This window comes from Astyanax mexicanus, unplaced genomic scaffold (assembly GCF_023375975.1).
Source record: "Astyanax mexicanus isolate ESR-SI-001 unplaced genomic scaffold, AstMex3_surface scaffold_31, whole genome shotgun sequence".
Classification (NCBI taxonomy): domain Eukaryota; kingdom Metazoa; phylum Chordata; class Actinopteri; order Characiformes; family Acestrorhamphidae; genus Astyanax; species Astyanax mexicanus.
The window spans coordinates 6,237,529-6,251,866 of NW_026040041.1; the positions used below are offsets into that span (position 1 = coordinate 6,237,529).

The 14,338-nt window shown below is 37.4% G+C and overlaps 1 protein-coding gene across 1 annotated transcript; it reads left to right on the forward strand.

The window, feature by feature from the left end:
• The first annotated feature begins 1,340 nt into the window (after positions 1–1,340).
• Positions 1,341–8,835, forward strand: LOC125788937 (eomesodermin-like). Its single transcript, XM_049472903.1, has 6 exons — positions 1,341–2,521; positions 3,490–3,644; positions 5,401–5,522; positions 6,807–6,965; positions 7,083–7,144; positions 7,743–8,835. Exons 1-6 carry the CDS (start codon positions 1,743–1,745, stop codon positions 8,509–8,511), a joined length of 2,046 nt encoding a protein of 681 aa, XP_049328860.1. The 5' UTR covers positions 1,341–1,742; the 3' UTR covers positions 8,512–8,835.
• Positions 8,836–14,338: the final 5,503 nt, after the last annotated feature.

Here is a 14,338-nt window from a genome sequence, read left to right on the forward strand (position 1 = left end):
AAACGTATTAATCAGTTAGATTTGACTAAAACTAAACCGTTTGAGACGAATCTGTGAATCTGATCATTTTAATTACATCATCAATACCCTGTTTGGTTGGTGTGTTACGATCTACGCTCTTTATTTATTCATGCATTTATGTAATTTACAGCATTTTACTTATAAATAACAAGCGTGTTACCCCCACCCCGCTTCACAAAACACCCCCCACCCTCACCCCCCTCTGATTCTCATGTGGGATTGGACATGAAATCCACACCCGTTAGACTGATCAGTGCGCCTGATTATTAAAACCGCAATTAAATATATATATATATATATATATATATATATATATATATATATATATATATATATATATATATATATATATATATATATATATATATATATATAAACGCTTGCAATTGATTTGATTTAGCGGCAGTTTTTATCGGTTTATTATCTAACGCACTTTTTGTCTGACAACACTGAACTCATCAGGTGTCTCTCTAATTCTCATTCTCTATCTCTCGCCCCATTTCTGCCTGTCTATCTTAATCACTTTGAGCTTTTTATTTACGCTTTTTACTTTTTTAATCGACAATTTTATTTCGTTGATTTTTTAAAAGAAATATCTCGCCCTCCGCATCTTTCTTATTATCAAATTATGAAAAAAATATATATATTTTAATCAGGTGTCTCTAAGCCCTCTCCCTCTCTCTCCTTTCTTTCTTCTCTGTCTCTGTTGACTTTTTTTCTCTCTTTCAATCACTGCTTGTATTGTGAGTTGTAGTTTTCTATTTTTTTATCAAATATATGGATTAGTTGTTTTGTTTTTGTTTATGATTATGAGACCTTAAGATATGAGATCTACCTGCCCCGGTAGGTCTATCAAAGGGAGGGCGGGGCAACTGGCGCGTGAACCGGAACCTTGACGCTTGGCACGTGCTGCCAATGATTACTGATCAGGCTCAGTGCAAGGAACCACCAGTGTGTTTTACACCAAAATCCACAGACGCTGCGGGAGGTGAGTACCCGTGTTTGTCTTTTTCTTTGTTTAGTTTCCCTTTGAAAACTTTAATTGTTTCTTAGGCACTTCCAATTACAATTAACGCGCGTGCACGTGCCTGAGTGTGTATGTTTGGATGATTTGCGGCCTTTCAGATATTGCATTTGTTTGTTTGTTGAGTGTGTGTCGATTGTGTGTGCGCGCGCTCCTGATGTTTAGTGCAACACACAAAAATCTGAACTAAATTACTAAATCCACTAAAAATACGAAAAAGCTCAAACTTCGCTTTTTAGCATTGTTTTTCATGTGTTTACCTTTTTCTCCTTTCTCTCCTCCAATAGCGGCACAAAGAGGAGGTGCAAGGCGGCATCCCTGGGAGGCCCCGCCCACTCGTGCTTAGAAGCGCGTGCGTGTATATATATAAACGCCCCTGAAACACCTCCGTCTCCAACATACAGGGACTTGCAAAGCGCGCATGAGCGCAGACTCGCTTTTAAAATTCGCCTTCTAGTCGATTTTTTACCGCTCATAAAATAGTTTTTAAACTCGTTTTCGTTTCACTTTTTTCCGGCTCAAGTCGAGGACCGAGAGAGGGGGGCAACATCCCGCGCTCTATCACCCCCCTCTCCAACTCCTCTTCTCCTCCTCTCTTCAGGCGCGCGTACGTGCGTGCGTTGCGCTCCAGGTTGGTGCAACCAGCCTGAATCCGTTTTTTAAGCGCTTTTAATTTTGTAAACTAAGAAAAGAAGCGATGCAGTTGGAGAGTCTGGTGGCTGGAGGGGCGGCTGGGGGTCCCGTATCCCTGCCCCTGCCCTTGCCCAAGCCCTTCTACCCGCCACTTTCATCCTCGGACAGTGCCGCGTCCGCCTCCGCTAGTCCGGACGAACCGGACAGCGGTAAGAAGTACAGCAGCGCGAGCGGCGGAGGACCAACAGATGCAGAACAAGGCGCGAGGAGCCCACCTCCATCATCCAACAGCACCACCACGACCACCAGCAGCAGCGGCGGTTCCAGCGCAGCGCGCGAGCATGGGCACGAGCAGGACGCGGGGCAGGACGTCCTGCCCATCCGGCGTTACGGCGCGGAGGAGCTGTTGTACTTCGGCGGGCAGGACCCGGTCAGCTGCGCGCTCTTCCCCTACGGTGGCGGGGCCTCCGCGCAAGGGGTCACCGGGGGCGCCGCGTGTTACGGAGGCTCGGTCGCGACCTCCCGCTACACCACGTCCTCCTCATCTTCATCCTCCTCATCCTCCTCCACCTCCTCGCTCCACTACGGGCCCGTACCGCTGCCCCCTCACGCGGTCTCCGGCTTCCCGTCCGCCGTTTGCACGAGCCGCGGACAGTTCCCGCCGCCTCCTCCGCCGCACCCCGCAGCCGCTGCGGGTTACCAGTTCGCGCACGCGCAGGGTCCGGCGTGCCTCTACCCGTCCTACCCCGGTGCGCAAAGGGCGCAGGTGTATCTCTGCAACAGGCCGCTGTGGCTCAAGTTCCACCGGCACCAGACTGAGATGATCATCACCAAGCAGGGCAGGTGAGGCGCGAGCACGTTAATAAATTAATGTACGAGCGAGGGCATACTTTAATAATTGCATGGGGAAAGGTCAGCGATCTGAATTGAGTAAAATTAGTGCACGTAAAATAACATTTTTTGTAAATAATTGATCTTAAATTTATTACATACGAACTCAGTGGCTTGTACTCCCGAATGCAATCACAGTGCTACACTCATACATATAAAGGTGCGACAATGTTTTTGAAGAAAACCATAGAAAAACAATTTTATAGAAAGTTCTCTAAATGTAAAAAATTCTCCAAATTGAAACAAAAGCGGTTCCTCTCTGTAAATGTATAATAAACAAGTTATATATTTTTAGAACAGTATTGCATTATTTACACACTGATAAAAACAGTGGGCAATTTTGTTTGAGTATACAGTGGTGCAATGTGTGTTTTCGTGCGTGTGCAATTTTACAAACGAAAATTTAGTTAAACGAAATTAGAAAGATTTACAGTATTTTTTAACTTAGTTTGCTTGTAAACATAATTGCAGGAGTGCGCTGAATTTAACTGCATCACAAAAAGTAGCGGAATGTGAAATAATTTAAGATTAAAATGTTTGCAAAAAATGCAAAAAAAAAAACGTCTTAACTTTCAACGACAATTCTGTTGGTTTATTGTTAATTGGATTTGGCCATAATTAGGTAAAGAACAGCGGACTGATTCGAATGACACGACAAATTCCGCATTGATTTTTTATTACTATAAGTGATGATAAAAATTGCATGCAAATAATATAAGCGCCTTTTTTAATCGTTATTTTGTTTGTTTTTATTAAGTGTTTATACTTCGTAGTTGGTAATTCGATCTATCTGAACTGTTTAATTGATTGATTGATTGATTGAACGATTTTGTGAAATAATTAAACACTTCCAAATATATATCTCTTATATCTTATTGTTTGTATTTTTGTATTTATATATATTTTTTCTTGTATTTCAGGCGCATGTTTCCCTTCCTAAGCTTCAACATCACCGGCCTCAGCCTGACGTCGCACTATAACGTCTTTGTGGAGGTCGTGCTTGCGGACCCCAACCACTGGCGCTTCCAGGGGGGCAAGTGGGTGACATGCGGCAAAGCAGATAACAACATGCAGGGTAAGCGCGCTACACACACTCCTATACACTTATACACACTCATACACACACTCATCCCGAGATGGGTTTTTGCTCTCAGTATGAAAACAAGCGTTTTAAAACGTGCAACAGAAGAGGGCTCGTGCACGGATGCAGTCGAGAGCTAAACCTCGTCCAATAGCAGTTTTAGGGTGTGATCTTCAATGCTTTAAACTCAATCGAGAGTGTGAAAAATGGACTGCGAGTGATGCGAAGAGCGGTTCGCGTTTCTGCGGCATCTTAAAGACAAAAGCGGGCTCGTGTGTGTGTGTGTGTGTGTGTGTGGTTGTGCAAAGTGGGCTTCAAAGAAGAAAGATAAAGATGCATGCAACCGACACACACACTCACTCATTGTTCATATATATATTTTTTTGTTCTTTGAGCTAAAACTAAATTGCACAGTTTTGCACGTTTGAAAAAAATACGTTCACCTTCATTTGCATTCATTTGTAAACCCTAATCAAGTATAAACAAAATCGAAATGAAAACTGGTAAAACCATCAGTGTTCAGACTTTAATGCCATTTTTAATCCTGTACCTTTTATATTTTCGTTGTGTTTTCGTTTTTTTTAAAGCAATTTTAAGATCATTTCAAATTGTATATAATTTCCCATAATGTAAGCGTTTCTAGAAAACGCCTGAAAAGTAATTTAACGAAAGCTCCTGAGTTTCGGGAGCTTCTGATTCAAAGTGAGAAGAAACAAGGTGTTATGCACGTTCATTCCTGCCCTGTCGTTTTTAATATCGTTGCTGCCACTCAAAAAAAAAAAATACAACTCTACAGAAGAAAACAATTTAAGCTTCAAAGGAAGTCGGTGTAAGATTTTATTTAGTCACTTAGGATTGTTTCTGTTTATTGTTTCAATCATCAGTATTTTTCTACATACCATTTAAAGAACGCCTACCAGATTCGCATTGGCGCACAACTAAAAACTAAAAATGGCAGAAATTAAACAATTAATATACAAGGCTTTAATGTGAAAATGATTCTATATTTGTTTCTATTTTTATTGTGCAATTTTATATTGCATTTGTATTGAAACTCAAAATTTAGAAGCAAGTTTAAAGGTGTTAAAGGTGTTTATTCGTTCGATATGATTATTCTTTATTACAAGTATAAAAGTTTCAGCTTGTTTTTGTTGTGTGTTGTTTGATAAAGCGCAATCAATGCATTTGTGTAGGTAAATAAATGCCTTGGATGAAACAAGCAGGAATTTTTCGAATATCAAAACGAAATATGATCTAGCTAAGAGGAATTTATCTAGTTAATTTTAATAATCTTGGCGAATTTACGGTTTTACATTAAAATCGATTAACGTATGTTTAATGGCCTGTTTGACGTAAAATACGATATTTTTTCGTTTGACTTTGTTTTTAGGGCGTTTCGTTAAATGATTCATTATTACTGGCGGTCTTTTCTGCATGATGCAAAATGCTTTTTTTTTTTTTTTTTTTTTTTTTTTTTTTTTTTTTTGCAAACCGTTGATGCCAGAGTGTCTCAACCTGCGTGGGCTGAAAGTGTGATTCTCTCATTTATTTATCATTCAGAGCTGAGCAGAGGCGCTGTCACGATTTATTTAAAAATGAGAAGGTCTCTAATTGAACCATTCCAATCGTTTTGTTTTCTCTAAAATTTCGTTGAACTATAACGTTATTCGTTTAAAATTGACTTTGATGTATTTTTGAACACTTCTTTTAATCAGTTTTCTCTTTCTTGATGTGTTTTTTTTTCTCACAGGAAATAAGATGTATGTGCACCCTGAGTCTCCAAACACAGGAGCTCACTGGATGAGGCAGGAGATCTCCTTCAGCAAGCTAAAACTGACCAACAACAAGGGTGCAAACAACAATAACACCCAGGTAAACACCTTTTTAATGTACGAATCAACCACAATCAATAGTGTGAAGAAACTGTCATGTAGTACTATGTAGTTTGGGAAGTTAGAGGTAAGAACTTTAGATAATTATCTCGCAGCTTAACCAGTCTACCTAAGGTGGGGGACTTTTCTAAAAGCAAGGTTCCTGGGAAAGTCAACAGTTACTTTTATCATAAGCTTAAAAGTAAGGCAAGGCAAGTTTATTTATATAGCACCTTTCATACACAAGGGTTATTCAAAGTGCTTTACTAATTAGAACATGTAACAATACAACTTGTAAAAATACAAAAAGAAATAAAATAATAAAATAAAAATTAAAGCATGGATAAAACATGATTTAAACATGATTAAAACAAAGAGAAATCAAATTTAAAACAGGTAAAAGAATAATTGTAATTTAGTAGTATATAGAAAATAGTTAAAGGAAAATGAAAAAAGAAAAGAAAATGAGACATAACTAAAATAAGACTCAAGTAATGAAAAATTAAAAACAAAGCAATACTAGAAATGTGCAAAGCAGAGCAAGTTACACAGTGTGGATAAATCCTTGATAGCTTGATTTGTTTGTTATCTAAAGAATAAGAGAAATTATCTACAGGGCTTTTAACAGTGGTTTCAGCTTTTGAATGAGGAACGTGGTTGAAACAAACATTTTTAAAACCTGTCCATAATCTAAGGAGCTTTAAAAAATCACATTACATTACATTCAAAAGCATGGTCCAGATCTTCACAATTGTAGTAACGTTTAGACCTTGTGCTTCAAACAATCATCAAAATGTTAGACTTTCAAAGAGGCACATCTTAACACCTCATCGTAAGGCTTTAGCATTGTCTTTTAGAAGAATAAAAGAATAAAGGCTTCTGCTGGTGGGTGAAGGAGGGGGTGGTAGGGGTGTTAGGGGGGTATATGATGGTTGAGTTGAACTGATGGTGCAATGGCTCTGAGTGAAGCATAGTCTGCATTCGTGGCGCTCTTTTCTGGCCTTCCGTGGTGGTTTGACACCTCCGAGTGTGTTAGTGTGCCTGCGATCGTCTTGCTACAGCAGACGAGCCGTCCTGCAGCCTTTGCACAATTACCAGCAGTGTGCGGTTGTGCACGACTTACAGTGCATATTATTGTCCTTTACTGTAAAGATCCCGGTTCCTTACAGTGCTGGTTAGCTCTCAAGCTCTGCAGAACACTTGAGCTTCACTGCAATTAATTCTACAATCATCGATAATGAATTTGTAACTAATCTTTCTATGTCCTTCTTCTGCTTCTGCGCAGATGATCGTCCTGCAGTCTCTCCACAAGTATCAGCCCAGGCTGCACATCGTGGAGGTCAGTGAGGACGGCGTGGAGGACATGAGCGCCGAAGCCAAGACTCAGACCTTCACTTTCCCAGAAAACCAGTTTATTGCGGTCACAGCTTACCAGAACACAGATGTAAGTAAAAAAGTGAAAAACGACGCTGACCGCCTCAACTTCCTTCAGTCGAGCGCAACTTCTGCTTTTATGCGTCTCTTCTCTTATAGACATTTTCTTTCTTTTGTTTTTGTCCAGATCACTCAGTTGAAGATTGACCACAACCCCTTTGCCAAAGGCTTCAGAGACAACTATGATTCGTAAGTATCTCTAAGCATCTAAAACGACCTAAAAAGAAAACACAGAAATTGTAGCAAAAATCAAAAGTGCATGTGGTTGTCACTGGTGGATCAAAGCTTCATCACAGGCCAAAGAAAGTGAAAGTTGACACCTTAAGCTCTTGTTTTGGCCCATTGTCATCAGGTGTCATCACCTCAAATAGTGTGAAGGCCGAGTCAATGTCTTGGAAAGATTTTGTTTCTTCAGTCTTCTATAGGTTTAGGCTTTTTCTTATTTTTAATTTCTTGTTCCACAAATGTACCTGGTTTACGTTCATCCAGGCCAGTGTATAGTATAGCCAAAGCTCCACAGAAACTTTCTTCTTCTTCATTTATTATTAAACACCTCTTAGTAGTAGACAGCCCTGCACTTTTAACTAACCACCAGAAATAACTTTTTATAGGGTTACAAATATGAAAGAACTGAAAAGATTTACACCAGCTTAAAATACTTAATTTTCTGAAAGTCCTTCATATGAAGACACTGATTTAGGTCTGTGATGCCATAAAATAGCCAACGTGTTGCTGATATGGCACAAAAAACAAAACATAAACAAACATTCTTGCCTATCTTCAACAGGATGTACACAGCCCCTGAGAGCGACCGGTTGACCCCGTCCCCCACCGACTCCCCACGTTCCCACCAGATCGTTCCTGGAGCTCGCTATGCCATGCAGCCCTTCTTCCAGGACCAGTTCGTCAACAACCTCCCGCAGAACCACCGTCTGTACGGGAGCGAGCGAGCCGTACCCCAGACCAACGGCCTACTGTCGCCGCAGGCCGAGGACTCTGCCGCCACCGCCGCAAGCCGCTGGTTCGTCCAGCAGGGCGGCGCCTCGGGTAAACTGGACTTGACCTATGACACAGATTACTCTGCCTCCAGCCTCCTGTCCTATGGGATCAAACCCCTGCCCCTACAAAGCCCTCACGCCCTGGGTTACTACCCAGACTCCTTCGCCTCCATGGCCGCAGCCGGCTGGGGCACCAGCCGGAGCTCCAGCTACCAGAGGAAGATGACCACAGGCCTGCCCTGGTCCCCCAGGCCCAGTCCGCCGGCCTTTTCCGACGACCCCCTGGTCACTAAAGATAAGCTGCAGGAGGAGGGATCCACGGGTACAGCGGTGACCGTAGGCAGCAGTGCGGTGTGGGGGCTGGAGACGACCCCGGGCCTGAAGCCCATGGACTCCGGCGACTACACCATGGTGTGTAAAAGACGCCGCCTCTCGCCTGGAGGCTCCAGCACGGACGCATCTCCAACCATAAAGTGCGAGGACCTGACGGCCGAGGAATACAGCAAGGAGCAGCATCCTAAAGGCCTGGGCTACTACGCCTTCTACACCAGCCCTTAAACTTATCGCCCTGTCCGCACCTCCACCCTCTCTGATGCATTAATATTCTCTCTCTCTCTTTTTATCTCTCTTTCATCTCTCTCTCTTTTATCTATCTATCTCTCTCTCTTATTTTAAAAAGTGCTTTGCTCACATTTTGTTCCTTTTGTAAACTTTACTTTTTACTTTTTAACTGCAGGTGCCAAAGCTACGTGCTCCTATAATATATATAGTGCTGATGATGATGAAGATGATTCATTTCTGCTGGTTTGTTTGTGAAAGACGGGAGAGTCTCTCTTTATTTTATATTATTTTATTTTATTTTATTTTATTTTTTATTTTTATTTTTTTGGGGGGGAGGGGGGGTAATTCTTTTATCTTTTTTTATTTTAAGCAATCTGCTGGTTTTGAATTTTTTTAATATATATATTATATAAAAAGAAAATCAATGTGATTTTTTTTTCTCCTCTCCTTTTATTTAAGACCCCTTGGTTGTACAGTATTTGTGCACTTTAGATTGTGATGTATCTTGTATAAATCTTGTCTACATGGCACTGGTAAGAGATGTGGAATAAAATGTGCTTTTCATAAATTCAGTGTTTGCTTGTTTGGTTTTGTATTTTTAAGGATTTAAAAATCCTTTTAAAAAAGGACTTATTAAAAGTATTTGCAACTTGTTTTACACATCTAAACCAATATATATTATTTAATATATTTAAAAAAAATGTACCCTGTGCTTTTCTTTTCCTAAGGTTAACTTTTTTTTTAAGTGTTACATAATCGCAATTTTTAATGTTGCTTATTTTTAAGAAATGAAAGAAAAACTCATATCTTCTCCAAAACAGCAACTTTTTTCAGCTAATGTAGAAATGATTTTATGTTCTAAGGAACATTTTCTACTGGTTCATTCCTCACTAAACTCTGATACTCATTTAAATAATTCATATTATGTAAAAAAGAAAAATCGGCATAAATGCACATACTGTTTTTTTGCATGTTGGCGACTATATAAATCTAGCTCTAAGGCTTCCTTAGTTTAATCAGTCGGTTTAGATGTTTTTCGATTATTTGGCCAAATATATAATGTATTTTTATTTAGATTCGGCTTGTTTTAATTTAATTTATTTTTTTTATCTTTTGTCCTGTTCTGTGGCTCACGCGTTATTTTTTATTTTTAATTATAAAATAAGCTGAAGGTCAGGTTTTATTTATTTATTTAATGTATTCACGCTCTCTGATTAAAACAGTAAAGGACGATCTCTGACTGAAGCGCGTCGCTTTAACGCCTCCAGGTTTTAGTGATAATTGAGCCAAATTTAGTGGAAGAACGCGGAGATCTCGGGATGTTCTGGGAAAAAAATGTTATTTTTGAGCTGCTCTGTTGGAGATCGAGTCACATCAAAAAATAAAAACAGAACAAACACTGTATCAGCAGACTCTCAACTCCAACCGAGAAGCTTAATGTCTCCAGGAATAACTATCCAACTTCTCTAACCTTCTCCAGATGTTTCACAGTTCGGAAGGAGATCATCTTCTCACGTTTGACTGAAAGAGCAGTTTTAGGTTTTGAGTTTTTGTTTTCTGGCTTATTTTAAAACCCAAACGCTTTTATCTTTTTTCCGTTTCAGAGATTGTTTCTGCGCCATTGTTTAAATATTATATATACAGATCTTTACTTGACGCGTTACTGTTACTTATCCTCCTATAATAAAATATAAATAAGCAAGATAAACTCTTTTAAATATCTTTAATTTCAGGAGAATTATTGTAATAGAACATAGAATAGAATATTATTATAAACTACGAGTTCCAATACTATAGTGCCTATAGTGTAAATATATTTATAAATAAATAGAACTTATATAAGTATTAAACCTGAAAGAAATTCTATAGAATATATTGACAACAGAAGCAATACAAGTATTACACACAAATCTACCAATATAGATATAGGTCGAATATATATGTATAAATTACATTAGCATATACTGCATATATTTTAAGGCATATTAAAACCAAGCAGCTTCATTTTTAAATAATTCTAAATAACTATCCAACTTCTCAAATCTTCTCCAGATATTCCACTTATATATATATATTATTTCAGGAGACATTATTATTCTAAAGTATGAGTTCCAATACTTTTGTCCCTATAGTATATATATATATATATATATATATATATATATATATATATATAGAGAGAGAGAGAGAGAGAGAGAGAGAGAAATAGAACTTAACTTAAAAATATAAACCTGAAAGAAATTCTATAGAATATACTGATAACAGAAGCAAGTATTACACACAAACCTACAAATATAGATATATGTAGAATATACAGTATATATACAGTAATTGCATTAGCAAATACTGCATATATTTTAAGGCATATTAAGTCAGATTGTGTATTTTACTAAAAAAAAAGGTGTTGCACTAAATGGTAAGAAGTACTTTAATACACAATAATTAATGTTGAACCAATAATTAAAACAGCAACAAAATTAAAGTTTTGAAATCAGTTATACATTAATAAAAAATTATACAAATAATAATTCAATATTAGCAAAAAATACAGAAAATGACACTAAATCCTGTAATTTTTTTTTAACACTCCAGACCAGTTTTGTGGATGTTGGTCATTGATCTATTGGTCAATTCATTATAAAATTCTCATACAATGTAAATAACACTAAATAAAACCTTAACACATATCAAACACTCAGATTTGGTTGAATTTAGGACTCAATTTAATATTATTAATAAATACTAATGTTTTAATGTCTAAAACCTGTAAAACTGTCTGAAAACAGTGACACTGTGCTACAATTTAATAATAAAATAATATGTCGAGAATATTAGACTATAGAAATGGAAATTAAAGCAGAACTAGAGGTTTTATCAGCTCAGCTCGAGACTCGGGCTCTGACTGAAGGCCTGTGGGTTTCTGCTCTGTTGGTGTGAAGATCTACAGACTTCTACACAATCAAGACAAGATCATTTCACTTCTATTTCTGTGTTTTATATTTCCATTCGGTCACAGTGTTGTAGTGTTACACTGCAGGAGGGCATTTTTTCATATATATTTTTTATGTGTGCATTTTATATAGTATGGTTGCACTAAACGTTATGCAGTTTAATATGATGGTAGATTGATTTGTTACATTCCATTATTTTATGTGTATACACATTACAGTTATTCTGTTACATTATTATTATTGTAAATAAAGTCAGAGTCTTACTCTTTTAAACAAGTTACTGTTGTTTAAAAAATAGGCAAATGTTTAACATATGTACAAATACACTTCTGCAATAAAATTAATTAATTATATTTCTATCCATACCCTAACTGGACAAAAGTATTGAATAATAAACAATAATCCATCCATCCATCCATCCATATACAAACTCTAACTGGACAAAAGTTTTGGGACACGTTCTCATTCAGTTATTGTTTCTGAGTAATATTGAAAAATAAACAACAGCCATAAAGATGTATCTATCTATCTATCTATCTATCTATCTATCTATCTATCTATCTATCTATCTATCTATCTATCTATCTATCTATCTATCTAAAAATTATAACTGGACAGAAGTATTAAGACATCTTTTCATTCTTTGATTCTAAATAATTCGGACCCTATAAGACTTTCTAAAATAAATAATTCTAAATATTTTCTGATGATAACTAACCAAGTAATCATCCATCCATCCATCCATCCATCTACAAACTCTAACTGGACAAAAGTATTGGGACACGTTCTTAATCAGTTATTGTTTCTGAGCAATATTGAGTAATAAACAACAGTCAGAGATCTATCTATCTATCTATCTATCTATCTATCTATCTATCTATCTACTAAAAATGATAACTGGACAGAAGTATTAGGACATCTGTTCATTCTTTGATGCTGAATAATATGGACCCTCTTTCTAAAGTAAATATTTATTAATATTTTCTGCATGATGATTATTAACTGAGTAATTAACTTGTCTGTCTGTCTATAAATACTAACTGGACAAAAGTAATCAATCACCATCTCTGAATAATAATAAAGTTAGCATTATGTTTTTTTGAGAATCCATCCATCCATCCTTCCATCCATCTACAAACTCTAACTGGACAAAAGTATTGGGCGAGTTCTCATTTATTGTTTCTAAGTACTACAGATGATGTGGGACTTCCCAAATGAAATAATTATTATTATTAACTGTATAATAAACCTGCAGTTCAGTGGGAAATAACATTAAAAAATAAAAGCGCATGTGAGGAACTCTGAAACCAGAGCTGGCATGTTAAGAATAGCGGGTTTAAAGCCTGGCTGATGCCCGGCCTGATGCCCGGTGTGATGCCCGGCCTGATGCCTTGATGCTCCGTCTCTGAGCTGCTGAAAGTTTTGGAGAAGTCTTTCCTCATCAGTAAATCCCTTTTGAGCTGAATTGATGGTCTGGTATTTTTAAGTCTAATGAATTCTGTTGTCAGACTCTTGACAGAAAGCGAAGACTCTGACTAACTCCAATTAACACCTTCTAATGATGCCGAGCTCCTGATGGCACTGGCCTCCCTGGCTGCCTGTCAGCAAGAGACGGGGGGAGGAGGGCGGCGGCGGGGGGAAGGGGGGTGGGGGCATTAGTGGGTGTGTTTCGGGGGGGGGGGGGAGGCGGGGCATCAGGGTTGAGGCGGGTGTGTATCGGGGGAGAGGGTTAAAGCAGATGTGTATCAGGGGCAAAAGGGGATCACAACAATCCCGTTCTGTAGTTTTTAATACAGAAACAATACAAACTGACACTAAAAATAAAGAGAAAACTGATTTTAGTGTAGAAGTTGAGCAGAAATGGGTAGTAAAAATTAATATATACATCAGAAATCAAACTCATTACTAATCTGTTTTTGGATTACAAAGTTATGAAATTGTTGTTTTGGCACTTATGTTAAATCAATTTTTTTTCACAAAAATAGTAAAATTAATGGCATCAATGTGCTTCTGCTTCTCTACCAAATAAATCTACTAATGTTCCTTTGACTTTCTACTGTTGTTGCTCAGGCAAACATTGACCTGCTGATGATGCTGATACAAGAGCTACTGCAAACATGGTAATTTACACATCATTAATAAAAAAAAAAAAACATAAAGTTAGAACTGAATAGAGACAAAAGATTGAAATAATAAATTAATAAAGATTCATCCACTCTAAGGAGAGACCACTCTTCTGCATACTTAGTGCAATTACACATTCTCACCAGAGATCCCCCAAAACTTACAGACTGCCACTCTAATATTTCACTCACACAGTGCAAATAATGCACTTCTTTATTTAATTGCAAACATGATAAATAGATGCCTTTGTCTGTCTGCTGTCTGTCTGTTGGTCTATCTATCTATCTGTACAAAATCAATCATTGTTTCTGGATAATATGAACTCTGTGGTATGGAAGCCCATTCCAGCCACCTAAAAATAATAATCCAGCACATTATTTTAATTATTATTAAGTAAACTACTATCTCATTATTTTAGGAAAAATAAATCATTATTTTGAGATAGTAAGTCATTATTTTGAGAAACTTTCTCAATATTTTGAGATAGTCAGTCATTATTTTGAGATATGGTCATAATTTTGAGATAGTAAATCCTTATTTTGAGATACTATGTCATTACTTTGAGGTAGTAAGTCAATATTTTTGAGATACTAAGTTATTATTTTGAGATATTAAGTCATTATTTTGAGATATTAAGTTATTATTTTGAGATTGTAAATCCTTATTTTGAGATAGTAAGTCATTATTGTGAGATACTAAGTCATCATTTTGAGATAGTAAATCCTTATTTTGAGATAGTAAGTTATCAT

Bases quoted from the DNA above. Each gene is read 5' to 3' on its own strand.
- LOC125788937 (XM_049472903.1), top strand. From the start codon at position 1,743: ATGCAGTTGGAGAGTCTGGTGGCTGGAGGGGCGGCTGGGGGTCCCGTA. The intron at 2,522-3,489 runs GTGAGGCGCGAG...CTTGTATTTCAG, and splicing joins ATCATCACCAAGCAGGGCAG to GCGCATGTTTCCCTTCCTAA. The intron at 3,645-5,400 runs GTAAGCGCGCTA...TTTTTCTCACAG, and splicing joins AGCAGATAACAACATGCAGG to GAAATAAGATGTATGTGCAC.